We start from the raw sequence: 27,604 nt of genomic DNA, 5'->3' as shown, positions 1-27,604 counted from the left end.
GACAGGTGATATGTCCGGCATTTGATGGATTTGATATGCTTGTCCCGCGTCGCGTCCCTTGCCTTCCATCAAAGCAGCATGAAAGTGAAAACCGTTGAAGGTTGATGCTCCATTTTTCCTCCCACCTGTTGGGTTGAAAAGGGCATCACGATCACGAGGTAGGAAAATTGGTCTGCGCAATGACCTCGGCCTACCGTGTCCAATTCTCAATAGCGTGCGCGCGCGCCTGAATGCGACCTTCGTAAGTGGTCAAGGCACAAATGTTTTCCGTCATAATATTCCGTGATGCAAAAAAAGCACTCTAAGCGCGATCGAAGATCACACACACACACACATACACTTCCTTTCCCCGATTTTCCCTGAACCGGATGTAACAGCACTGCACACCTTGATCGGCGTAAAGCAGTAGGCTAGCCCGTCACCGCCTACTCTGATCTCGCGTGGCCACGGGAAGAAAAGGTATCGCATTCATCGGCATGTGTGTATGTGTTTGCTTTCAAAGCGATCGTTAAACACAATTTGCATGCTTTGCAAGCTTTGCAAGCAGTTTGCTCCCCTTTATTCACCCCCCACTGCACTGCAAACTGCCCCACAGCCCTCTTCTTCAGTCCCATTTTGCACTGCTTTTGGTGTCTCTTTTACTCCACTTCAACTACCGCTGCACGAAGGGTTCGTCGCTTGCGCTAAAGTCATTGGTTCAATAATTGGTTCAAGCTATGCATGGTGGATGCAGCTGCATTATACGCAAACAGGATCATCGTCGATCGAGGCAGGTTAGTGCATTAAAGGGATTGAGAGTGAAAGTGATAAAACAAAGGGGAGGTTAGAAACACATGCGATGGGGCGTTTGAGTCTCTTGCTCTTGCATTTAGATAAATCTTGAAATCGATCAATCAAACAGTTGTCCCTGAAATTTGTCGCTACTGTCATTACATCATATCAAGATCAACTGTATAAATAGTAAAATGAGGAATTCAATGGTGATTTCAATGAGCGATCAAGCAACAAGCAACAAGGAATGAAGCTTTGTAAAATTAATATCGAAATCTACCTCGGAAAGAAACAAAACTGAGTTTCCTGAGCGACTGTACGGTGTATGGGGAACATTTTTTTTGTTTATGATGGTTCATAATTTTTCTTTTTTGACCATTACGCAACCACACTCCAATTTCCCATTATGTCAGCGGCATCGAGTCAGACAGGCAAGCTCAGGCGTGCGCGCGCGTACTCTGAGGCCAACCCACACACACAACACAGCAGCTCCTCCATTTCTCTGCTCCGTTGTTGTTGTACGTTATGGGATGCAAAATTATATACAGATGGATTTCGCTTCGCTCCCTCGCTGCCATTGTTCTGCTCGGTTGTGTCCCGCCGGTGATCCTTCGGATCGACAGCAAAACAAGAGCAACATCTCATCCGCAAAGAAGAGGCACGCGGGTCACCCGGGCTATGGTTGCGATCGATGCGATTGGAGAGCTGCAAAAAAAGGCACGAGACGCGGATGATTAATAATCGACGCGGGTGTGGATGTACGCCAAAACAAGGCAAAAAAGCGCCAAACATATGCGAAACCGACCGTGCCCCCGTGTTTCGATGTTGATTGAGCAACGCTCGAAATGTAATCAAATTACCTTCCTCTTTTGGGATGCCCGTATGCGCGTATGCGCGAAATTAAAATCTGCACTTGCTGCGGTCGTGCTCTCCCCCCGTCGTGCGCATACGCGATACGGATTACGCGAGAAGATTAAGTGTGAGCAAAATTTCCTCCTTCCCACGCGTCCCTCATGTGTCAATTTTCAATTGAAATGTGATGGAGCGAAGTGCTGCCAGCTGTTATGTCTTGTTACTTCCCCTCCTTCTTTCACGGGGGCCACGCAAAGCAAGTGTGAATGACATGCACCATTTTCACCTATATTAAATTGAAACTCAAAACAGCAGCCCCGTTTGATGATGGGTGGTTGAAAAAGTGAAAAGCTTCAAACTGATTCGCTTCCGTTTTCGCTTCCCTCGTTTTGCTCCCCCTATCCGAGCCGAAAGCAAATGGGCTGGGAAATTGCTCACTTCACCATCGTCGTACCAAGGAAAACCGTGGCAACGTACGACGACCGGCGTGGGGATCGTTTCCAGCCGCTCGAGCGTACAAATTTTATCTCGTTCGATCTTGGGAGAAACAGTCTTTGCTTTGCTAATTTGCCTTCTTGTCGGCCGCTCCCTGAAATGGGCTCCTTTTAATAGTGTGTCTGTCCGCATAGTCTGCCTTCCACGCCAAAAGCCGTATTATGATAATGGGCATGCTTGGAGGTACTCATTACATGGCGTTCGTTCGCACTTCGTTCACTCTAAATCTCCGAACAGTTTTCCAAACGGGAAATGAACAATTTGCGTACGAAGGGATTTCATTCATTCGAGGGGGAGAGAGATCTTGATCGGCGTAAAGATAAATTAAAAACATATTAAATTAAAGCATGCAAAGCAAAGAATTTGTGTATGGCTTTAATTAAAACATAAAGGTGACCATTTATGCATTTGCGAAAGCAGTGCACTCCCTTGACGTGTGATTCACCGTGCTGTGCTTTAGTGTGGATTTAATTATCTCATTAGCAAACGATCTCGCAGCACTCAGCGTACCGTTTTCGGTCAATGCTATGTGTGTACCGTTTCGATGGAATGTCGCAGTACAGAAAGGTGGAAAAGATCAGCATCGATCCGCAGTGTCGATCGAACCCATCAATACTACCAGCAATAGGCCAGCATCATCGCATCGTGTCAACGATCGTGTTTTTAAACAGATGAAAAGCAGATAAAACCACGATCTCGATTACTCTTCGATAACGAATCAAAAGCATCTTGCGGGCCCTTTTGAATGACAGCGGGGCTTTTTTACGATACGAAAGAAGCCAGTTTAATTAGCCGATCTGATGGTTTTTTTTGCCTTTGCTCTCTCTCCCTCCCGCGCAAAGCAGTTTGCAGTGAAATGCCAATGATGCAATCGGGTGCTGGCTTAGCTTATACACGTACCACCGGGCTGCAGATGAATGGAGGACGATGCACCAGATCGTTTCGGTCACCGATGCGATGCGTGCCATGGAGCGGGCGGGTGGTGGTGAGGTCCTGTACCCTAACGTAGATAACGCATCGGTGTCAATTGCATCGGCGACCAGTGCGTTGTACGCACTCTGCGGGGCCATTCGGTCACTTATCGCTCCTCCTCCCCCCCCCCCCCGTGTGTGTGTAAATGACGACGCCAAACGCTAATGGAGTAGAGGTTCGTCGCTTACGCGTCGATGCCGCATTGAAGTCTTTCGTGTGGAGTCGGTTTGCATCATTACCATTGGTATAGTTTCTGTTTTTTTTTTTGTTTATCATCTGGAGCAGTTTTATCGCTAAAAACCCCCTGTTGCGTGTGTCCGTGTGGGCGTGTTTGGAAGAGGATCTTTCACTTTCGTTATATGAGATAAAACGAAACGCAACGAACAAAAAAAAATCAGTTCATCTTGCACTCGCATTGATCTGGAGTGATTTCGAGTGGTTCGATCGAAAAAGTGATCATTTTTTCAATAAAAAATACATATGAGAGAGTGTGGTGTGTGTGTGTGTGTTGAGGCACCTTGCCGCATATTGCCATTTGGAGCGATTTGTCGTTTGTCGGTTTTACGTAATAGACAAACGTAGTCTCCATCGCCGGTGGCCGGTCCACCAGTACTACTAATGCGTCCGACCGATTGGACCCACCACCAACCTTTGCCAAGAACTCACAAATGCGTAGTTTTATTTGGTACTTAAGTACAAAAACCCACCGACCGGCCGACCGGCTGAGTGCATATACGAATGTGCCTCAAGTGCCATCGACAGTTGCCACAGAACCGAAACCGTACGGAGAAGGTCGCCGGTTGATTATGTTTCCTTCGGTGTCTCCCTCTCTTTCCTTGTATCTACGATTTGTTGATACGTTTTTTTCTTTATTTATTCTTCACCTGAACAGCAGACACCTTTCTTGTGAATGTGTCCTCCGCGCGTCCTACGTAAAGGGCAACGGGCAAACGAATGCCGCGACAAAAGCCGTGATCATCCCCTACGGGCACACGCCACACAAAGTAGCCATAGCGAAGTGGTTGGTTAGTTGGTTGGTTGGGTTGGTATGGTCTTGGTGCGGTTTCGCAGGTTACTACGATGGTGGTAATCGTAGGGAAAACGAAAACGTTCGCGTGCTGGCTCCGTCGCGCATCAATCAAGTGCGACGGAAAGGAGCTGAAGTTTGCTCCAGTTTTGGGGTTGGGGTACCGGTGTGTCTCTCTCAGGTGTCCGATAGGGGGACGTTTGGAACAGGGCAGCAAATGGAATGTCGGGCAATCAAGAAAAACGAAAAAAAAAGAATCGTAAAACACACACACAATTTAAATCGATGAATAGAGCAAGAGCGTTATTATGGCAGAGCTGCTGCCCCGTTGAGCTTGATTGTTCCAGTTCCTTATTTCGGATGAAAAGAAAGTAACCCCGGGGAGAGAGATGGATACAGAGGGCCGCCGTGGCTGTGGAGCACATTCCACGTGATTGCGCAATGCGGCGCTGCGTAAAAATGGGGATTATGTCGCCTTGCGCGGGCGCGCGCGACACAAATTGAACGCGCCGAACACCGTTGAAACCTACCACAATGTTCCGCTCCCTCTATTCGTCATCGCTGTGTGATCATAGTGATCATACGTGATAATGTTACGCATTTTTCTTCTTCTCTCTTCCTCTGTACGATCGATTCCATTTATGCGGTGCAGTAACAAAACCGAACATATTCAGAGACCGAGTCAGGGTGAGCCATACCCCACCACCCGTTGATGAAGGAAACGATTGTTTAAAAAGGAAACTGCAATATTCGGGCCAGAGCGCAGCCAAAACGGTTAATTAAGTGAACAAACACAGACACAACAGTCTCGACCGTGTGCATTTTTTTCTTCGTAAGAGGTTTTCTTGTTTCTTTTTATTATTACTCTGTTGATTTTAACCATACTATTGTAACCTGTAAAGCGATTAAAATGTAGATGCAGGCTTTATGTTCGCCATGCTCTTGAGCATGGGAAAATATCGGTTTTTGTGTGTGTATGTGTTTTTATGATTCGCGCTGGTTATTGTTCCGTCCTCTTGCTGCTGTCGACACATGTCGTTTTCTACCTCTACTTTGTTCGATTAGCTAAGAGCGAAGGTATTCGCTACAAACTCATATCCTACACACAACGTCCCTCTACTAGATCCACCGGTTTCATCTCTGGTGGGAAATATCTATCCTCTCTCTCTGTTTCTCTTGCTCTCTACCGCTGTTTGTCGCACTCTTAGACACTAGCTTTGCCTATTCACACATGGCTAATGTATCTCTACTACTGCTGCATGTGTAAAGACTGGGCTAAATAAAACAGACCTCAAGCTAAAAATGAACCCAAAAAAATAAAAGACACTGGCATCAAACTGGACTCTGCAACATCCTTTGGGAATATGCAGCATGGCAGCGTCGTCTTCTGTCCTTTACACACAATCGCAAAATAAAACTCATAATTTTTCTTTATTAAAAACAACGCAAACAATGCTGGAGGAGTAGTGTGAGGGGGTTTAAAAATGGAAATGAAACAAAAAAGAAATGGGTAAAAACATATTATATACAGTGGGTTGAATGTGCGCCGTTTCATTGCGCTGCTCATTCCCCATTCTGAGGAGACATGTCTGAGGAGTATTTAGTTGTTGTTTTTTTATATCCTTTGCACGTTTTGGAATGGTTGAGTGGTAACGGCATTGTGACCACCAGTCACGTGCCCACAGTCAGCTTATGCGTTACAAACTGAACCCCTGTCGTCTCCCGGTTTTCCCTAAACACTAAGGCCAGAGGAAGTCTGAAAAGACATCCGAACGTTCCGAAGGACTAGCAACGGTTGCACGGTTTACTTCTTGTCCTTGTTGTAGTCGACGAATACCCGCACGACCTCACCGGAGTACTTTCGCTGCGTTGGCGTAAAGTAAAGGTCGGAGGAATCGGGCATGGGTCGCTGTTGCTGTTGCTGTTGCTGCTGATGATGATGCTGCTGCGACGACTGATGCTGCGGCTGATGACCATTGCCAGCATAGTGGCTACCGTTGTTGCGTGACTTGCCACGACGATCCTGCGTGTAGTAGTCGCCGGTGGGACGTGATTGCATCTCTTGATGATGTCGCTGCTGCATTTGCTGCTGCTGCTGCTGCTGGTGCATTGGACGGGGTAGTGAGTATGCGCGGTCAGCGTACGAAGAACGGTCTCCGGTACGATCGTATCCGTGGCGTGGTTGTCCGGGTGGGTAAGGATAGCCCGAGCTGCCATTCCGATGCGTCGGCATACCGCCACCATCCGTACGATCGATCTCGTAGTACTGCGACTTGTTGGGGGAGTGGGACATCTGCAGCGTGGTTTGCTGACTGTTGCCATTGCTGTAGCCACGGTCGGATGAGCGCCCCTTGTGGTGCTTCGACTCTGGTTCAAAGTTATCGAACGCGTAGTTGGTGTTGGAGGAGTAATCCTTCCACGCCGAGTTGGGGATTAGCTGATCCTGGAAAGGAAGAGGATAGGGAAATGTTGAATTGTCCTCCAAAAATCAAGTAAATTAGCTCGCCATACCTTCAATCGATTGGTGCGTCGTGTTTTGATGATGGTGCAAGTAGCCTGAACGATGGCAATGAACACCAAACCGGCAATGCATCCCAGAATCAGATAGAGACGTACACCGGCTGGCAATAGCTCATACTCTTCCTTGGGCGACGATGCTTGTCCTGGAAAGCGGTCCAACATCAACCAATGAGAACACTTTGTTTAAGATCTTCATCAACGCCGAGTTCACTCACCTTCCAGTTGGGTAAACTCCAGATACGTGGGATCTACGGAGAAGGCACCCACCTTACCCGAGGAAAGGTTGTTCACCATCAGGTTGTGCAGTGTCAGCTCCAATTTCGCCGGATCGTCCGCCAACAGGTTCTTGGTGCCATTCTTCATCTCCTTATCGACCAGAATGTTCATCTTCACTACAACACTACCATCGGCGTCCCTGTGGAATACACGATCAATGAAACGTTGATCTTATCCCCCACTATTCTATGCTACTCAGCTCAACACATACTTTTCAAACTCCTGCACATCCGTCCGGTAAAAGCCAGGCACCTCGCGCAACACTCCGTTGAACGTTTCAGTAACCGATTTGGAAAGGTCTCGATGCTCCGGTGTACCACTGTCCGGTACCTGGAAGCCAGCGGCCAGATTCGTCAGCTTGATCGAGGCACCGTAAGCGATACGATCGGGCGCTGGCGTCGCAGCAACGGTCAGCAGCTGCTCGAACTGCTTGGCGCACGATTTGATGCACACGCGCGTATCCGTCACCACTGGCACGGACGCGTGCTTGCCCAGCTTCTTGTTGACCGGGTTAAACGCACCACCCTCGATCGGGAACATCATGTACAGGCAGCGATCTTCCGCGAACGCCAGATCGCTCTCATCGCCCGTCACACGCTTTCGCGTAAAGTCCAGCACCGTCCGGCCGTTCTGGATGGCACCCGAGGCGTTGTACAAATCCTGCCGATCGTCCAGCTTCGGTGCCGAATATCCATTGATCCACGTGTCCATCAGGAACGGACGACCGCTCTTATCCACCCACCCGATGATGGCGTCCGTCTGGGACATGCGCTGATCGTCGCTGAACCCAACGCCCGTCCAGGTGGCCGTGTGCTTCGTCTCGAGATGGAAGTGAACCGATTCGCCGCGTGCCACCGTCTGCCAGCTGAGGAAGTACTCACAGTTGGCCTGCTCGGGATCGCACGTCCGCGGGTACTTGTAGAACCCATGGCACTCATTATCCAACTCATGTCCAACCGGTCCAGCCGGTACAATCACACCCTGTCCACTAGCGCCGTCCGGTGTTGCGGTAACACCGTCCGCATTCGTCGCCGCTACCGCCACCTTGCGCTGCACTTCCTCCTCGAGGAAGTTAATCTGAGTGACGCCGCGTTGCATACGATGGCCGTGGTACTTCAGCTCATCGGGCTGATAAAATTCGCGCACCGAAGCCGTCTCCTTCTCAACGCCCGACGGTGGCGAATGCACGTAAGCACCCGGCTCCTGTCCCCGCGCCCATATCACGTGCATCAGATCGTCCACGATTTCATGATCCGTTGGCTCGGACGCAGCGAGCGGTCGACGGTAAACGATCGTCGTAACACCGTCCCGCTCGAACCCTCCGGTCGCCGTCAGGTCCGACTTGCCGCCCCAGAACGAGTCCATGCGCGGTGTGGACCGGTCACGGGTGTAGTAATCCCAGACGCGATGATTATCGCCGCGTGCCGTACCGATCACAATGTCCGTACAGTCCATCGGGTTAAAATCGTGCCGTGGTGTGTAAGGATTAAGCTTCAGCTTCGGTCCAGCCGCCGCCGCTGCAGTGGGTTTTGGTTTCGGTTTTGCCGCCGGTTCAGAGGCAGGTTCGGTTTTCGGTTCTGGTTCAGGTTCGGCGGCGGGGGTCGTGGCAGCAGCACGCTTGGATTTCTTGGCCGGTCCCTTCGGCTCCGGTGTTGGTTCGGTGGCACTCTCCGGTTCTGGTTCGCTCGTGGGTTCTGGTTCGGATTTGGGTTCCGGTTCTGCACCAGGTTCTGCACCAGGTTCCGCTCCCGGTTCTGGCTCTGGTTCACTCTTGGGCTCTAAAATTATACCAACCATCAAATTGAAGAGCGTTGTTCGGAAGCCTTCATGTTCTATTTTTTACCTGGCTCGGACGATGGCTCGGAAGCGGGTTCACTGGCAGGTTCTGAGGTAGGTTCTGCACCTGGTTCCGGTTCACTCTTGGGCTCTGAAATACACAAAAAAAATTACACCGTTAGTACAGCTCTTGACCAAAGTCCAACCACTCTACAATTAACCTGGTTCCGCGTTAGGTTCTGCTCCAGGTTCCGATGCCGGTTCTGGCTCTGATTTGGGCTCTACAACCGAGGAAAAGAGCAACGAGTACAATGTTTTAATAATCATAACCCTTTCTCATTTTGCTCTTCTTTTCGAATCATTGGGGCGCGTTGTTTTGATACATTTGAAGTACAATCACTCTTTGCACTGCACTTGAGCAACAAATGAATCAATAAACAACAAACTACGATGAGTAGTGACGCTCTCGTGAGAGTGCTGTGTTTGTTCAAGGTTTCGCTCTAACCTTGTCCATCAACACGTAGCCTCTTTAGGCTGCTCATTGTAGATGTTATCTATCGATAACGCACAAACGGGTGTGAAACTTACCCGGCTCAGCGCCTGGCTCTGCACCAGGTTCCGGTTCTGCTCCTGGTTCTGGTCCCGGTTCTGCTCCCGGCTCTGCACCAGGTTCTGCTCCCGGTTCCGGTTCAGAGTTGGGTTCTTCAGAGGAGAAAGACAACACAATTTCGATTAGCTCGCTTTGGCTTTGGAGTGTTTTTTGGTTTCCTTCTTTACCTGGCTCAGATGTTGGCTCACTGGCTGGCTCGGGTTCAGCAACACCGGCCTCCGACCCAGCAGCTCCCGGGGCAGCAATCAGTGGGAAGTTTTTACATTCTGCGGTAAGTTTGCGTGGCCTTACACCCAACGCCACCCAGGATGTACCGTTCACCTTCAGCACCACTTCCAGCTCCTTCTGCTCTTTCAGCACACGCCAGTACACGTTCAGATCCGGCGACAGTGTCTTCGCCTTGTACACGGAGTAGTCAATGTCGGTCGACTTGATGGGTGATTCTAGCGGACGAAACCAAAACAGAACGTTAGTCAACCCCTATTCGCAGCCTGGAGAAGTGCTTGTGCGTACACTTACTCTTATTACATCCCGGTCCAAACCAACCCAGCCGGCAGTAGCACTGACGCCGCGGCAACGAGGTACCGCCCAAATCCACGCACGTACCCTGAATGCCACAGTCCTGGTTGGTGACGCACTCGTCCCAGAACTCGCACCTAGGGCCGTAGTACTTCTTGTCACACTTGCAGCGCGCAATGAACTTGCCATGTCCGGAGCAGGTTTCGTGATGCTCGCGCCTCGGCACAATGTCCACATCCGCACAGGACCAGAAGCGATAGTTACCGCCCCATTCGTCGGCCTGCCGGACCAACCGCAGCGTACAGTCGCGGCAGGTAAAGTTCCTCGGCAGCGACACTTGGAACTGCTGGGCACTGGAGGGATCGATCAAAGGCAAAAGAATGCAATTATTAAAAACACTGGAGAAGGCGAAGAAAAGCACCATACACTCACGTCGCATCTTCACGCACAAAGCGTCGTTCCTTGCTGCTGGGCGTTAGGCTCAGAATTGGCTTCTCCTTTGTATCGAGTATCTCCAGCCGGAAGCCACCCTGCAAACAAAAATCGGAGGGAAAGATAATGGTTAAAAGTGGTATTTGCCCTCACTCACTGAGTAATTGTGTTTTCCCCCCTTCTTATGGAAGTCACCGGGATGCGCGGTAGATAGTTATCGAAAAGTCAACTTCACGCCCTTCCGAAAGATAACCACACACAATCGATTGGAGGGTTGACCATTTGCTTATAAATAACGGTTGCACGACGATGAGCCCATCCTGTGTGAATTTATGACGGTTTGTGTAGCTGATAGATTGTGATCGATCGAGTCATGGCTGTTCCTCCATCCTTTGGAAGGTTACGATCGCCTACGCTAGTGGCGCTAGTGTTTGTTCTCATCTGTGCGTTGAGTTGTGATGTGATTGATGCAAAAGAGTGTTACACATGTGATGGAGAAAGCTGTGTTCGGGTGTCTACGGCGGGTATTACAATCACCTGTCCGAACACGAACGATCTTTGCTACACCCAGTTCGATCAGGCTACTCGTGAGTATCTGTTTTTCTAAACCACATCATGATACTAACATTTTGCCAACCGTTATTTTAGTGCTGCCAATCAAACGAGGCTGTCTTACGCAAACCGAAGCGTCCACCTGTACCGGAGATAACTGTGTCGCCTGCAACATCGGTGATCTTTGCAATGAGATAAGCAGTCCCAAGCATCAGTGTGTCGTGTGTTCGTCCCTAGTCGAAGCAAACTGTTTGGCCAATCCAACCGCGCTGACTGCTGTACAGTGTCCTGCCCCATCTAACGTTGATTTGACCGCGGCACAGTGCTACAGTCGTGTGGTAAGTGTGCATCCTGGCTTATATGTACTCCTCTAGAATGCTCACCTCATCCTTTACAGATCGGAACGGTGACCGAACGTGGCTGCATAACAACCCAAACGGATGTGGACCGCTGCACTGGACTGGATTGTGCCACGTGCATCGGCACGGGTTGTAATAAGAACGAATTCCCAGCCGATCGTATCCAGTGCGTCCAGTGTGACAATGCGGACAGCTGCAACTCGGACGCCACCACAGCCGCCTACTGTGATGACGTTGGGGATGTGTGTGTTACGATGAGAAGAGCAAATGGTGCGTAGCTCGCTGTATCGCTCTCTTGCTTTTCTAACTCACTCTTATACGCGCATCGCATTGCAGGAAACGTGATGAAATCGTGCAAGAACGCAATGGTGGCAGCAGATGCGTCCTACTGCTTAGCCAATCCCTCCCTGTGTAGCTACTGTGGCAAGAAGCTGTGCAATGGTGCACCGTTTAGCGCAAGTCCGGCGACGACCAGTTGCTATCAGTGTGAGGGAAATGGTTGCCTCAAGACGAGCGTACATCTCGCAAGCTGTCAGCTCACGGACGACGGTTGCTTTAGCATGTTTGATGGATGTAAGCGTACTGAATGCGGTTGGGGGACAGTTAGCAACAACAATGTCCAGTGTTTCTTTTCTTCTCTAATGTTCTGTTGTTTTCCTCTGCCCCCAGTTAACCCCTCAAGGCGTGGATGTGTGTCCGAATTGTCACAGCAAGAGTTAGCCGCCTGTAACGCTCCGGAATGCATTCGTTGCAGTGAATCGGAGTGTAATTTAGTGGCTCGCGCTGATCACCGTTGCGGTTACTGCTCCAGCGTGGTGGATTCGTTCTGTGTTGCCCCCGCCAGTGGAGCGCTCCCGATCGTCCAATGTCCAGCACCGACGATGGATGTGTCCGACGCCCAGTGCTACAGCAAGATTGTGCGTAATAAGCAACCAAAAAGCTCCTTCTCAAGCTGATGACTCTAATGTAAGGGTTTCCTCTTCTTCACAGATTGGTGGAACAGTTACTGAGCGCGGTTGCATTAGTTCCAACACCGATCTAGCCAGCTGTGCGGTTGATGGTCATGATTGTGCGACTTGTAACATTGAGAACGAAGGCGCTGGGTGTAACAGTGCCCTGTTCCCGTCCGATCGACGGCGCTGTACGATCGGCACGACTGCAAATGCTTACTGCCCCAACCCGTGGGATGATTGTGTACAGCTTCTTCAGAGCGGAACTCGCAAGCGTACCTGTCGTTCGTCGCTTACTGCAGCGGAAAGCACCTTCTGTGCCAGCAACAGCAATCTCTGCCAGTTTTGTTCCACGGACAATTGTAATGCTGCAGAGGTTAACTTCAATTACGTCGAGTGTCTGTAAGTTTGTGGATTGAGAGCAAGAGATCGATTCTTCGCTTATAAACTTAAACTCGTTTTAGATCCTGCGATTCTTCCACGGACGCACGATGTGCGACGAACCCTGCCGCACTGACTACCTTTGAAAAGTGTGCCAGCTGTGCCACGGCACTGGTAACTTCCGGTGGCAAAACAACCACACGTCGCGGCTGTTTGGCCAGCTTGCCTGCCGATGTTTCGAGTCAGTGTACTGCGACCGCTGGCAACACTTGTCAACGCTGCTCGACCAATCGCTGCAATGTGGCCAACTTCCCGGCGGATCGCTTACAGTGCTACCGGTGTGTTAGTCCACCCTGCATCTCCCATCAAGACGTACGCCTCGAGTACTGTCCCGAGTATCGTGCCGGGGACAGCTGCCTGCTAGAATCGGACTCTATCGGTCAGCTGCTTCGATTGGATTGTCGCAGCTCACTAACCGAGACCGAACTGGCCGCTTGCACTGGTCGCTGCCAGACGTGCTCCACCTCGGGCTGCAATGATCCGCAAACGCTTGGCACTTCCGGCAGTTGCGTGCAGTGCCGCAGCTCGCTAAATTCGCTTTGTCGCGCCCAGGCACTGCAAATCGCACCGGAACCGTGCAACAACCCTGCCAATGCACAGTGTTACAGTCGGCTCGTCGATGGAGTTACGGAACGGGGCTGTATGAGTGATCTCGCGGCAACTGCACAAAGTGCATGTACGCGCGGCGAGAACTGTTTGGTGTGCAATTCGCGGACAAGCAACTGCAACACGGCCCAGTACCCGGTGGCACCGCTCGGCTGCTTCCAGTGTGACTCACGCACCGACGGGGATGGCTGCCGGGCTGCCCAGACCGGTACTGCGGCCGAGTGTCCAACGTACGACACCGCCAACAAGTGCTACACGATCGTACAGTCGAACGGGGACACGGTGCGGAAGTGTTCGACGTTGGCACGCGAGGTCGAGTGTGGAACGGCGAGCGGTTGCGAGGTCTGTCTCTTCAGTGGCTGCAACGGGAAGGTGAACTCGGCTATTGGGAATTTGGAGCCACCCGTACGAACAACAACGCCCGGACCTACGAGCGATGCAACGGCCGTGTTCGGTAGCTACACGGCGAGGATCGTTATGTTGCTCGGGCTGTGGTTCGTTCAACGTACAGTATAGTGTAGGGATGGCATGCAATAAAGTTAACGATCGCTTCAGAATTATATAGGATCGCTTATGAAAGACGTTTCCAAAAGACTTGTAACCGTTTGCTGGCTAAAAAGGAGGCGCATAACCATTCAAGACGGCCGTTTAGGTACCATCGAAGGTAAAAATAGGCCTCATTTCGTAACCAATCCTCATCTCCTTCATCATCGTATGTATTTTGGATAAAAAGGAAAACTGTTACGAGACGCTATCCGCTGCCACTACCACGTTGAAATACCAATTTTCAATCGATCGATAATTGGAATCGAGATGAAAAGCTCGCGCAAAGCAAAACCGATATGCCCAGCGCTGCATAACACCGGGCGGCGCTTTACACGGGCGATCGTGTGATAATTACGTATGGCCACAAGCACACTTGGAGGAGATGCAACCAAAGGCAAGGCGAAACTATTTTAAGAGATGTCAGTTCTACCACCTCTCGCAATTGGTGTTTGAATGAAAGTTGCTAACTGATTGGCCACATAGCCACTCGAAACGAATCTCTCGGTGCAAAGTGTGAAGCAAGTGAAGTTTCCCTTCAGATTGTCACACTTACACACACATACACTTACAAACACGACACTTTAGTTTCCGTTTCTCCAAAAAACCATGTCCAAATCATCCTCACCTAACGGTATGGGGTGTTGGAGCTGTAATTGATGTAAATATTTTAGCCCCATTACACGAAACAATGCGGCTGGCGGCGGCTCGGGTGAAGAAGAACAGAGCGGGACCGAAACGACTGAAGCTTCTGTTCTTGTGAAGAATTTTCGGAACACCAGCTTTGGATGGGACATTCTCTGCCCCTGTCAATGACATTCTGCGCTGTACACAGGCGTGTAGCGTAGAAGAACCGTAACGAACTACCGTAACCGGGCTGAAATGTTCTGACGGAAATATATTGCACCACTAAACCCAGACACTAATTGCTGTCGAGGGCCGCAAAGAAACAAAAATGACTGTACCGGAGTTAAGTTGAGGTTGAATCGAATTGGATTGTGTCTGGTAAAAACTCTCCCCATTGAGGGCGTGAGCGTGAGGGTTTGTCAAGATGCGGTATGCCGTTAACTGGTGAGATAAAACCCCTTCTGGGAACTGCGTTTGACCTCTTCCCGTGCAACCCATGAACCTGACCCTGATCGTAGCCGTGTGTGTGTGTGTGATCCGGGCCACGACATCTTCACGATTTGGTTTTATAATTCGGCAGACGGCAGTTGGATTAAAAACGATGTATTTAGCGCTTATCCCACTTCTTCGCTCGATGATGGTACTTACCCGATGCGGATAGGCAAGATGCCACGATACGTTGAACGTGCTGCCCTCGATGAACGACGTTTTCAGTGAGCCTGCAAGCAGAAGGGGAAAGAAAAAGCCGATGAGTAACCGTGCGATGAGCAACAAAGCAAAACAGGGTGGCAACAGTGGAGCAAAATGCATTATAGAAAAGCGTCTTCCCTTCTTGGAGCTTCTTGCAAAGAAGGGTGTTGAGAGTGGCTGGAATTGCATTTTTCAACACCGATTCTATTGTTTTGTTCTCTCTCTTTCACTCCGGAAGTGATCAACCCGCCATGATTCATGCTGTGAGAAGGCGTGCATAATTTGCATCGCACCGCAACATCCGCGGGAGGTCGATGTGGACGGAAAATTGAAATTCAAAGCACACCTCGATGACGCCGCCGCTTCATCTAGGGCTTGAGACCACAGTGCACATTGCGCCGATTGCGCAAGACACCAACGCCAGCCAGCCAGCGCGTAGTCTGCGTTTGCGGTTGGATCCAGAAAGTGTGAACTAAGAATGCCACAGATGGTGGCACACGGCCAAAAACGGAAGTGCCATTGTGGATGTTGCGGTTGTGCATTGTTTGCTTTGGTGGAATTTATAATCAACGCAGAAGGGGTGTGTGTGCGTGCGCTTAGTGATCGTTTAAGTGAGCAATGTAGGTGTTCTTCTTAGCTCTCCTTAGCATGTAATTGCCACACACACCTCCTGCTGAGTCATTCATTTAAAACTCCAACCACTTCAACCGCACACACCCAAAATCACCCTTTTATGTACTCGTAAAAGGGCGCCTACTACGCATCAAAAGCATTGACAGTAACACCCGGGAAAGAGCAATTATGCGTGTTGTATGCCCTCCCCCGTTTCCATTCGCCTGACCGCTACCAATCGATTATGATCATGACCGATGACGATGCTCGATGGGAGGGCAATAGTAGTAGTAGTACACTTTGGTGAAGGTTGTCAGCATAACAATGACTCCCACCGTTGTGTGCTGACCTCCACCTGGCGAACGTTGGCGAGCCCTGGAGTAGGTTGGACGACTGGATGGGTAGGTGGGTAGGTTGCCATGCAACAGCAATTACCACTCGCCTACTAGTAATTCAATGCTGGAACGTGCACTTGGCCGAAGGTGAACTCATTCTTATTGACAACGGAAGGCTGACCTAGTCGGAGGCCTGATAAGCCCCAGCGGGCACCACTCAGAGAGAGTTCTCAAGAGTGTTGTCGATTGAAAAGAGGCTCTAATCTAATCTTACGCTGTGATTGCACGTGTTGTGATTTCCTACCGTTGCGTTGCTCATAAATCAAACATTTCTCCTCCTCCCATCGAGGCTAAATAAATAGATCAATTTTCTTGCGCAAACACTCTCTTCCTTCTTGCTTTCCACTTACTTTCCGCGTGATTTGTGGTTTTACTGGGTGTTTTATATTGGCAGATTTGCCGCCTCATTTCTCCATTCATTTTGATTGTAAATTAATTCCTTGCGAAGCGGCTCGATCAAGTGGTGCGCGCGATCGTTGCAATGGAAGCACACATTACCAACTTTTATTGTGCGGAATAGCAGATGAAATGGCACACGCACACACACACACACATACTTCAATCAACAGACCCCGGTGGAGTAAGCTGTACCTCAACGGGGTTACCTCATCGACGGATGATGGCGGAAAAAGTATACCAACATCATAATGACGGAGCTGCTGGTGCTGCTGTGGGTAATGGTTGTGATCAAAACAAACACGACCGCAAATTATGAGAGTGTTGTGTACACGGTCCGGATTGATCGGTAGAAGACGAAGACTGGTTCCAACCGTGTAGCCCCCGATGAAGGTCAGTCGGACAAGACAAGTCTCCCCTTGTGGGTTAAGAATTACCGCGCAAGAAGCGGTGGGATGGACAGGCATCTTCAACAGCCGGAGAATGGAACGGACAGAATGGAAAAAACAGAGAAGTTGTAGTCTAAGCTTCGCTGCCTTCGTGTTTTCGCGCATTTTGTTCGACTGCAACGGAGGGAAGATCCGTCAAGCGATGATTTATGATCGGTTTGATCGTTTCCCTCCGCCTGCTGGAACGTGGAAACTTGCTTGCCGAACGACGAATGAGGAGAGGGAATGTTGATTGACTACAAGTGCGGTTTGGTTTTATGGCTGTCGGTGTTGATTAGTTGCGGCGGGGTCTGTGTGCAGTATGTTATTTGGTCGTTTTGGTCGGTAACAAAATTTTGCTAATTGTCGGCAACATCACGTCCTACCCATTTAGGTCGTAATTCTGTAATTAGCCTTTTTGGCAGATGTCAAAAAGAAGGGTCGTAACGGAGAGATTGTGATTGATGTGACACACTGCTTCGCCAAGGTATCATATGTTTCCCATTTCTGGTTTGAAGTTTTTCCATGTGAACGTGGAGCCAAACGTGGAGATCTAATCACAGTCTCTTAATGTATTCGGCTCAATATTACTTTCAAATGTAGACGATGCCCTTCCTTTTACTGTCAATCATGCCAGCGCTGCGATTGGTAGTGATCTTTCGTCCGTTGCAAATAGAATGCGAGCTTAGCTTAGAATGACATCCATTTTTTCCATTTCATTGCCACACAATACCTTTCCTACTACTCTCCTGCGACGGCACATTAAGCGACTAATAGATATGCAATCCAAAGTTTGCCGTGACGGCTGAACAAACGGTCTCGGTCATGTTACGCTTTGTGGGTTCTTGTCCTGGCTCAAAGAGAGCCACGCTTAGAATATCTGAAGGTTTGTGAGGCCGCAATGCACTGTTTGAAACACTTTTTTTTTACTATTACCAATCAAACCAACGTACGCCTGGTACGCATTCGCAATTCCCCTCCAGGCGCAATCACACCACGGTGGCAATCGCTCGCATTCGATCGCAGCAGCATTCCACAAGGGGCTCTTGCTTCGTGCACCTGAACGCCAACGCTACCTTCGGTGGACCGCGCGGAACTCGTACCGGCGGTGGCCTTCAACTCTACGCCGCGTGTCGCCGTGGCAGCGCACGGTTGTAGAGGTTGATATACATTTATAAATGCTCGTTTTTTTTGTGCACACGCGCGCACTTGAATGAAGTCGTTGTCCGAGGTGAATGAAGACAGCCCGGTCGGTCCTCGGCACATTTCGCAACAATTTACATTTGCAAGATCGTTTGCCTTCGGGTATACGTGTTTGGGGGTATGAAATAATGCCAGGATCGTAAAAAGAACGCCAAACCCGATGGCTTTGTGGAGCATCCACATTATGCTGTGGTCATGTGTGTGTCTTCTTCGCAACGTGAATAAAGTTATCGCAAGGTGGAAGCACGCACTGTGCATAAAAACAATACGCGCGCGCTTTAAAAAGACGGGGTCTGACGCGAACTGACCTTCGAAAAATTCGGGCAAACGTCCACCGCAACGGCGTTCACCCATTGCCAATTGAATGGAGGCTCATTCTCATCACCCCAATCTGGGCCGTGTGATCAGCTGGCTGAGCTGGGGTAGTTTGATGCGATACAAAACACGAAAGACTTCAACGCTAGGGAAGGACACGAACCTCCCGATGCCACCGATGGAAGCTCATAATTCTTGACCCCAATTTTGACGAAGTGATTGGACGATTGTCAAGCGCGTTTGAGCTGATGCTTCCCGACGGTATCGAGGCGTCGAGTGAATGGTGATTGTTTTTTTCCCCGGGCAATGAAATCGTAAAGTGTTGTAACGAAAATCGTTCGCTTCATAAATCACCGCGCCATCCATTCCATCGCAGCACAAGCGGAGTAGCGTGAGTCGTGAGGGAGACGAACAAAAAAACATCTACTAATTCATTCCCAACATTCCAAGCTGCATCCATCGATCGAGTTCGGAAGAAAAGGGCGGCCGCAGCAGTAAAAAAGAAAGTTTGCTTAATGAGTTGCAGCGGCGGAGAAAATGGAAAATTTCAAACGACATCATTTACTCGCAAGCGCGCGCGCGCACCCATCATAGTGTGCATTGCTTGTGCCACAAGATAATTTCTTACACAAAGCAGCAAAAGGAAGGGAAAAGCGGCAGGTCTCATAATTGCCCTCGCGCTTCACCGCCGATCGATGCTCCTCTGTCTGTCTGTCGCTGAGATTGGAAAATGAGTGATTACGACATTCAATTGGGCACGCTCATGAATTCGAAACCAAAACACAGAGGGGGTTTTGCCCTCTCCTCCGCAATATACCCCACAAAATCGACCAGTTCACGAATGGGGTTAAAAATAGTTCTCCCGGTACAGCACTAATCAGATAACGGAGCTCTCCCCATGGCCCTCTCTCCCATGTGGTGCGCGCGGCGACTTAAGCCGCTTATCGCAAAGGCAGCTCGGGTCGGTTGCTGCCGCCTAATGAGCGACGAATGCAGCCCGAGCTGCTGCACCCACTTTGTGACCGCAATCGCACGTCCAAACAAGTCAGCTGCTGCTCTCCGGTTGCACAGACCGGTTGCAGTGAATCGGGTCACGGGGGTGCAAATTGCCGGTGCGTGGTAGACCCAAGCAGAGGGCTGTAAGTCGTTTGAACTGAGAAGCTTAAACTATCCCTCCCGTTGTGCTGCGCGACCAACCAGTAGTGTAGTGCCTTCCGTCTTTGAGCGAATTTAAAGGCAGCGGGACTCCCGAGATCGACACGCAGGCTTAAATTACAGATATCCGTTTCAAAAACCATCATCATCATCATTGCCGGCGGGGGGGGTTGGACGATTCCCTTGCGGAACAACCTGCTCGCCGCTGAAAGTAGCCCACGGTGTCACTCCCTGGAGAAGTGACCGAAGCGGTTAAACCACTCTCACCAGCAGTCGTCGTCGTCGTGGTCGTGGTATTTGCATATCGATTTTCGGTCTCAGCCGGTGGAAAGTACGCACAGAGAAATGAAATGTCTACGCCGACGGGAAGGGAATGTAACGCTTTTTCACTTTTTGTTTCCAAGCTCCAACCAACCGCCGCCCCACCAAGTGTACAATTAAGCTGCACAAATTGTTGTCATCGCTTTAGGGGTTGATAGCTAATCTTTCCCTAAAAGCAAAGCAGAATCGTTCATTGAACCCGCCGAAAAAAACCAGCAATGTGTTGTTGTGATAGGTTGTGATGGGGTTCGTCGCTTTCTCGTGTATGAATCACTCCATCCTCTTGGGATGAAGCGAGCCACGAAATGACCACTCATTTACGGCCAGGGTCAGTAAAATCACCTCCTTGCTTCCCCCTGACATACTCGCTTACCTTTTGGCATTCCGCAGGGCGGTTTCGTGCGTGAATTGTCCAGAAAGTCCAGATCGTACTTGCGGGCAGGCGGAAACGTCAGTGCGACGTGTGCTTCCGCCGGGTCAGGGCGGGGCAGCAGTGGCAGCAGGCACAGGAGTACCATTAATCTGGCCGCCCCGGGCAATCCGGGCCCTGGGCCAACGCTGTGCGCCATCTTGATGCGATGTGAATTAAGCCTTTTAGCGTGTACTGTGGCCTAGCTGCTCCTGCTGTTGGTTTTGTTTTTAAACTCTTTCACCTCTCACTCTGCCCAACACCGTGTTCTGCCGAAAAAGGGCTTCACTTTCACGACACCTGACGACAGCGGCTGTTGTCAAACGCGCACACTCATACACTGTAGTACACCGAAAAAACTTTTCTTTTTCGTTTGGCCACCTCACCTTACACCACCCATCGAATCCAGTGTGGACGACGGTCCCACACTTTTACTTTCCACACAACACACACGAAATGCAAACGCTAGCAACACACACAAACGTGATCGATCGAAGCAACCCGTCGATCGGATTTTTTGACTGATGATGGTGAAACACAAATGGACGCGTTGCTACGTGGTGATGTTGGTTGGGCTGTGTTGCCGCACCGGGGGGAAAGACACACAAGCACGCAGCCAATGCGAGCCAAATGCAATAGAAATTCACTTCACCCACTAAGTACGGCGGTACACAACAAGGCGGCCGAGGCACGTGATCTGATGTTGCCACCAGTGTCGAAAAGAATCGATCACTATTGAAGCGCCGCGTGCGCCAGAGTCCGTGTATTGTATTGTTGGGTAATTTGGTTGCGATCGCAAAATTGTGTTGTGGTATGTAGAATGTGCGGCACGGGGATCGATGGGGCGGAGAAATTTCACTTCAGAAGCCTTTGCTGCTTTCTGCAACACTTCACTGGGCGCGTTGGGCCCGTTTTTGCACTGTCAGCTGTCGATGCATCTGCCGGGAGTTGCAATGGAAAGATGAGCTGCCAACAGGCAGCAGACAGCAGGCCGGTACGGTGGCCTCCCCGTGTCCGTGGAAACCGCGTTAAACACTTTGCTTATGCATGTGGAATCTGCAATGGAAAAACGGTAAGAGAAAGAAGGTATGCGCAGTCAGTATGAAGGCTGGCAACAATTGAGACACAAAGAATGGGGAAATCGCTCCGGATGGAGGACGGAAAAATGTAAATTCATGACATAGACGAGTTCATTGTATTGCAGCTGGCCAGGATTCGTGCGCCAATGTTTTCCTTTTTTCTCCATCACAGTGCGGTGCGCGCGATTGTTTTGTTGGTTTCATCTTCGATTTTGACAGCACGATGATGATGATGATGATGATGATGTTTTGCGCTTCACTTTTCACCTCGTCGCTTCGCAATGTTTGCATTGCACAAACAGTTTCCGGTAAAAAACGAGGGGAAGAAAGGAGGCAGGCGAAAGTTTTTCACTCTCGCACTCTCAAGCAGACCGAAACGTGATTGACGAGATGCAATTCAAATTTCCAATCAAATTTCAGTTTCGAAAAACGTAACGAGCACACACCTCGCACGAAACGAAGATAAGAAACAATCAAAAGGAAATTAGTTTTGTGATTCAGCTGGCGAATCACATAGCAGTAGTAGGCTGAGTGTTTCCAAGCGAACGAACTGTCGCCGTCATCCATGCGATCGATCGCGTGAAATGTATACATACTGCACTGGATGGAGTCGCTGTGTGCTGTGTTCGTTCGTATTTTGTTTCGTCAGTTTAGTAACACGCCACCGGGTGTTGCCTCTGCACACACTGATGAAATGCGAGATTTGAGTGTAGATTCCGTCCGCGGCTTGAATGTTTTACCGGTCACGTGTTTTGATGCGATAAAGCAGCACGATCGCGAATCTATTAGCCGTAGAGCGCGCATCATGGCCACCGGCAGCTCTAGTCACTACCGGAACTCAGTGTGTATCAGTGTGTGTATGTGTGTGTGTGTGCGGTGCTTGATTCGCTTAATGATTGCACTTTTCCATTTTTAGGCTGCAGCTCACGTCATCACCAGCGAGTGAGAGAGAGAGAGCAAGAAAAGAAACAACATCACAGTAAGCGACGAACCTCACATGACGCGTCACGTTGCTCACCTTGCACGACTCCCCTGCTTCCGCTGCTTCCCATTAGAATCCCCCACAATGTAAACGATTTTTTTGTAGGCCGTTGTCATCGTCCCCCCCTCTATAGATGATCTCGCACACGCAGAGCGGCCAGCCAGCCAGTTTGAAGGCAATCAAGTTCCAGTGGCAGGTGCCGGCGGCGGCGCGCTCTGTTGCAATGTCGTTGCGTTCTTGCACCCACGGGGTCACCTCATCGTCATCTGAGGTCCATCCATACTGTTGCGCCATGTTGGAGGTTGGAAGCTTTTAGGTGTTAATTAAATTTACCGAGCCTACGAAATGCCCATCAATAGTGGAGCGTCGTGTGGTGCCCGCCAATAAAGGGGCGCTAAAAATGGGCGTCCGAGAGGGCCCTTTTCGAAAAGAAAAGGGCAAAACTGGTGCACGATGGATGGGAGGAATGGAGCAAAGCTGGATCAAACGTCCAGCGGGAACTAATTAGCAGAGCGTAATGAGAAATCTACTTCCCATGCCGCGTGCTGCGTGCTTGAAATGCGTCTAACGAGCCAACCGGAAGACGTCGTTGCCTTACTGCGTTGCGTAAGTGGATGAAAAGCGATCGTCGTTGCACGTTGGGTCCGTAAATGGAGGGAAAAGCTCGGTAAGCGCTCGACCGGTCGCTTCTATTTGTAGAGGCAGATGGTCAGTTGGTAGTGAAAGTGAGGGGGATGCAATGAGAGCAGAAGAAGTAAACACTCCCAAGGTCGAAGATGGGGTTTTAAACCACTGCCGCCTAATTGCAGCATTCAATTCAATGTTTGGGCTGCAATTCATTAAGGGCAAAGTGTTGTAGGGCTATTACGCTAGCACTAAGGGTGATGATCATGTCATGAAAATGATAGCAAACAACACTCCGAATCCGAATCGAGGTGTATGATCGTCTGTGATGTGATTTGATGGTGCCGGCACACAGGCAAGATGATCTTCGAGTGAGATATTTCTTCGAAACTTGTTTAAATTACAACTACCACCTAAACGTTACCCAGAATTTATGGACTTGTAGTACGCGTGTGTGTGTGCCGGTACTTCAAACCATCAGCAAAACAACATCTCGCTCAAAGATCAACGAATCAAAGCGAGCAGTAAATATAAATTCCGTTTGCATAGCCCGGCTTGCCATCTCGGTAGCCCCCCCCCCCCCCTTGCGCCCCTTCATTCCATCGCTAACCCCTGGTTGACGAGGCCTTTGGCATTAGAATCACGATCGTGCCAGACCCGCGCAAACAACCCAAGCGAAAGAGAAACCAATCAGAACGCGCAAAAGCCACCGCTGCCGCCGCTGCGGTCACCCCCACTGCCGCCGCATGATCCGTGATCGGCGAGAGAAGGCGCTTCAAGGCTGCGCAGTTGTCATTTTTCTCGCGTGCTTGAGCTGTTTTTTGTTGTTATTTGGTTTAGCTTTATTTCTCTTACCATTGGCGATCTTGACGGCCAGCTCTTCTAAAGCGTTTCACCTCCCTCACCTCGCTAAGAAATTCCACACAATGTTCTGAGAGAGGGAGGGAATAAAGCGGGTGGTAAAGGAGTGTCCAGTATTAAGGCTTGTCCCCTGTTTGCGAGCCGGACGGGAAATTGTGAACGAAACTGCACACAAAAACAGGCTTTTGCAGTGGGGCAACGGCAGACCCCCGGGGCCGCCAAACCTGTCCCGATGCGATGCTGGTGGCTCATTAGAATATTAATAATTGGACACTGGATAGCGGCCGCTGGGTGTGTGTGTCTTTGTGTTTGTGGCTGTAAAGGAGATAAAGCCTTTGAATAGAATAAGCACCCGCTCCACCGGATTAACCGGTCGCCATGGTTGGTTCGTGTCGTTTGTGAAAGTTTTGCGCCATCTCCCCGCGGAGTGGAATTTTATTCGAAATTTCTTCTGCCCACCCCGCTGTGTGTCTGTTTTTGGTTCAAGCACAGAAGAAACAGGTTTCCCGAGGTACACCAAAAATAAAGTGGCCGCAGCATAGGAGGGAAGAGACTGCGCCAGGGCACCAAAAATAACTGAAAGCAACGGGAGAGCACTGGTTGGCCAGGAGTTACGCGGTTTGGCCCCGGCAGTGACATATCTTTTGGAGATTTGGGGTGGTATTGGGAGGGATCTGCTTTCACCACCGCGCATCATCTCAACCGGTCGAGTCGAAGATGATGAGATGGTAGCTATAAAGGTCTGCCAAGTCACCGAAAACTTGAGCTGTGTACTTGAGATATTTCTCCTTGCGGCTGAAGCTCCAAAAAAACGTCCAAACCTCGTGGCTGACCAATCGCGGAAGCACTTAAGACAGCAAAATATGACCACGTAATCCCCCTATATATGTGTGTGTGTCTGTGTTTAAGTCGAAATGCGATGCACCCCACACGGTCCATCATGATGATGAGCTTATGCTTCTCCTCCTTCATCCCATTATGCTGCCTTGCAGGTTGGACGATCCGTTTCGAATCGTGTAGTACACAGCAGGGGCAGCAGATTGGATAAGGTGTTCGTTTTCTGTGCCGTTTTTTGCGTTCAACAACACACAGCACACACACAATCACTTGCCGCTGCTGTTATGCTCATGCTTTTATCATTCTTTTTTCTTTTCTTCTTCGGAGTAGTCTGCCTTGCCAGCTTGGCAGCTTCACCTTTAAGCCACTGCGCCAGATGCACTGCACCACACTCTGCATGTTTGAGCCATGGAATGTTTTTGCGCTGAAAAAGGTGCACAAGAGAGATCGTGTAGTCAATGTGCCGCCACCGCCTGCCATCATCTCGAACGCCGAGCCATCTTCCTCGTGATTGGAATGGAATGGCCACACACAGCAGGCAGGCACAGGGCACCCCGAGCGGCATCATCACATTCATCGTCGTCGTCGTCGTCGTCATCGTCGTCACATTAAAAATATCGATGATGTAACGATCGATGAATTTCGCACGTATATGGCAAGCGATGGCATGCGGCCAACGGCACTTTTTAGCAGTGGAATTATTTACCTCACACACATATTAGTTCGCTACATTAGAGCTCGGCCGGGCTAGATTAATTTCGGAATTAATTACTCCGCTCGAAAAATTGCACCTGTCCACACACGGACACACACACACGCCCCCTTTTGTGGGAAGGGGGATTTAGCGATACAGCTCACGCACCTTCGGCGGTAACTGATCGGATTTCGAAAACGCGTGCTGTCACAACTCTATTTTCCCTCTCCTTTTGCGCCGGCATTCCAAAGGGTGCGGCGGGCGCTCGAACCCACCGGGGTTCCCTTTTTACCAACAACAGTTCCAAAGTGTGTGAGCGCGCGCGCGCGCTCGCCCGGGCTTTCGATCACTCTTTGGAGAAGGAGGTTGATCCCTTCACCCCTTCACACACACACACGCACACACACGCACACACAGACACTAGCACAGTTTCAATTGCACAGTCTCGCAGTCACTTTACAGCTGGAAGATATGTTGTTGTGGTGTTCGGTGGTGCAAGAGAGTTCGGTCAAGAGATCGCACCGCGATTGTAATCGTGCCGCGTGATGCTACAAAATACACCTTTTTTTGTTGCCTTCCGCGACTGTGCGTCGTTTCATCTCGCGGCAGCAAAAATAATCAAATTACCTGTAGCCGTAGCCGTAGGACGGAGACGGAGACGGTGAGCCTTCTGCACGGAGGCTGAAGGTCTGAAAGTGTCAGAAGGTGAGGAGACTGCTGCTGATTTTCGTCGCGACTTACTGCTGGAGGGGTGGTGGGATCGACCACCCGTCGTTGTCGTTGATTTCGGCTGCTTCCCACGGCGCGGGGCTACAGCAAACTGGCCTGGCGGACGGTACACACACTGAACGGTGAGAAAGCTCGCCACGAAGTGATGATGGTTTATACTGAGACAAGCCCGCTTTGTGGCGGACTCGTTGGTGTGCGAACACTATGGGCGAACAAGCTGAAAAAGAAAGAAAGATACGTTTTGAATTTTCAAAACAATTTCATTATTTTTAGCTGCTTTTCCTAAGTTTACAGTACTTTATGCTTTAAATTCACTTGTTTATTTTACACAATTATTCCATGTTGCAATAAATCGCAGGAAAACTCCACAGTACTTTCGTGCATTTTCTTGCTTGGAAAGCTTTCTTAAGATGCTTGTCTATTTTTCCAAACGAATATCCCATAGTGGCTCGAACGCACGACTACATACAGAAAACATACCAAGAAACCAGTTTCTTGCCTGCGAGCTTTTTCCCGCTCTCCACAAGCTGTGCCAAAGCTTTGAGGGAGGGGGGGTTGTTCTACAAAACCACCCCTGTCACCAGCTGTTGAAGGCAAATTTAGTGAATTTTTTTTACAAATGTATAATTACAAATGTATAAGAAAGTTTTAAAGAAAGATTTTAATAATTTAAACCACTCATATACGAAAGCTCCACCAACGAAAGCTCTCCTCCGTTGCTTCCCGCCGAACAGCCGAACGATTCGCACACTAAGCGACGAACCTGCTACCCCTTCTACTGGTGGGGTTGTTTTTCAAGCGCAGTAGGCCATAATGTTTACAAATAAATCGTACCGTGCTGCTGGTGTGCATTCGCAGAAGATTCTCGGATCGTCGTTATGTCTTGGCGCGCGCGCGCGCTCGCTCGTTTGTGTTAGTAACAGCAGTAACAGGTAGTAGAACCACGACTGGACTGCGCATTCCACCGCAAACCCTTCTGTGGGACACCGCACACAGGGGCAGGTGATCTTTTGCTGTGAAGATTGGATCATACTTTTCACTCCCTTCCCCCTATTTAACGTATTTTTTATTGCTCGCCTTCCATCTTGTGTTGCCATATAAGCAGCAGGTTGCACACACAACACACTCGGCGTAATACGGCGTGTGTACTGGTTTGCGGGCCGTGTATCGCGTTATCGGAATGCAGCAGTTGCAGTGTCGGATCGAGCCGTGGACGCATTCCTTTTTTAGAGCGCACCCCCCCCTCCCTCCCCCTGGTGAAACGCATCGGATTCGGATTGGAGGTTTAACTAGTTCGGGGCAGTGTTGTGGTTGGACTCTCCGCCAACTGGATTGCTACAAATCGTGCCCTGATGATTGCAATTCCATTCACGTAGCTGTTCTAATTCGAACTGAATTCTTTAAACCCCATTGGCTACTGCGTTGTCGTCGTCGTCGCGCCTGATCACATAATGCAGGTGGTATTCTTGCCAGATGTACAGATGGATAATATTGCCCAAAAGTGCATGGCTGTCCTTGCCCTAGCCATCGCAAGCGTTTGGTTAAT

General features: G+C 49.9%; 2 protein-coding genes across 3 annotated transcripts; one reads left to right on the top strand and one right to left on the bottom strand.

Annotated features, from left to right (window-relative positions):
- Positions 1–5,505: 5,505 nt before the first annotated feature.
- On the bottom strand, positions 5,506–26,221 carry LOC120894515. 2 transcript variants are annotated; one of them, XM_040297144.1, is made up of 13 exons: positions 25,957–26,219; positions 20,217–21,308; positions 14,977–15,047; positions 10,251–10,348; positions 9,819–10,171; positions 9,467–9,742; positions 9,278–9,391; positions 8,911–8,970; positions 8,757–8,840; positions 7,125–8,691; positions 6,853–7,052; positions 6,629–6,780; positions 5,506–6,560 (listed from the first exon to the last, which is right to left on the bottom strand). In XM_040297144.1, the coding sequence occupies exons 2-13, from the start codon at positions 20,410–20,412 to the stop codon at positions 5,922–5,924; spliced, it is 3,810 nt and encodes a 1,269-aa protein (XP_040153078.1). In that variant the 5' UTR covers positions 20,413–21,308; positions 25,957–26,219; the 3' UTR covers positions 5,506–5,921. The 2 variants fall into 2 exon arrangements, with proteins under 2 accessions (XP_040153078.1, XP_040153076.1); XM_040297142.1 differs by having other exon boundaries at positions 9,278–9,742; positions 25,957–26,221.
- On the top strand, positions 10,459–13,739 carry LOC120894517. Its single transcript, XM_040297146.1, has 7 exons — positions 10,459–10,837; positions 10,899–11,140; positions 11,200–11,431; positions 11,498–11,734; positions 11,831–12,078; positions 12,152–12,513; positions 12,576–13,739. Exons 1-7 carry the CDS (start codon positions 10,624–10,626, stop codon positions 13,672–13,674), a joined length of 2,634 nt encoding a protein of 877 aa, XP_040153080.1. The 5' UTR covers positions 10,459–10,623; the 3' UTR covers positions 13,675–13,739.
- Positions 26,222–27,604: the final 1,383 nt, after the last annotated feature.

Source organism: Anopheles arabiensis, chromosome 2, assembly GCF_016920715.1.
Source record: "Anopheles arabiensis isolate DONGOLA chromosome 2, AaraD3, whole genome shotgun sequence".
Taxonomy (NCBI): domain Eukaryota; kingdom Metazoa; phylum Arthropoda; class Insecta; order Diptera; family Culicidae; genus Anopheles; species Anopheles arabiensis.
The sequence above is the reverse complement of the archived record's forward strand: the minus strand, read 5'-3'. Positions and strand labels throughout refer to the sequence as shown.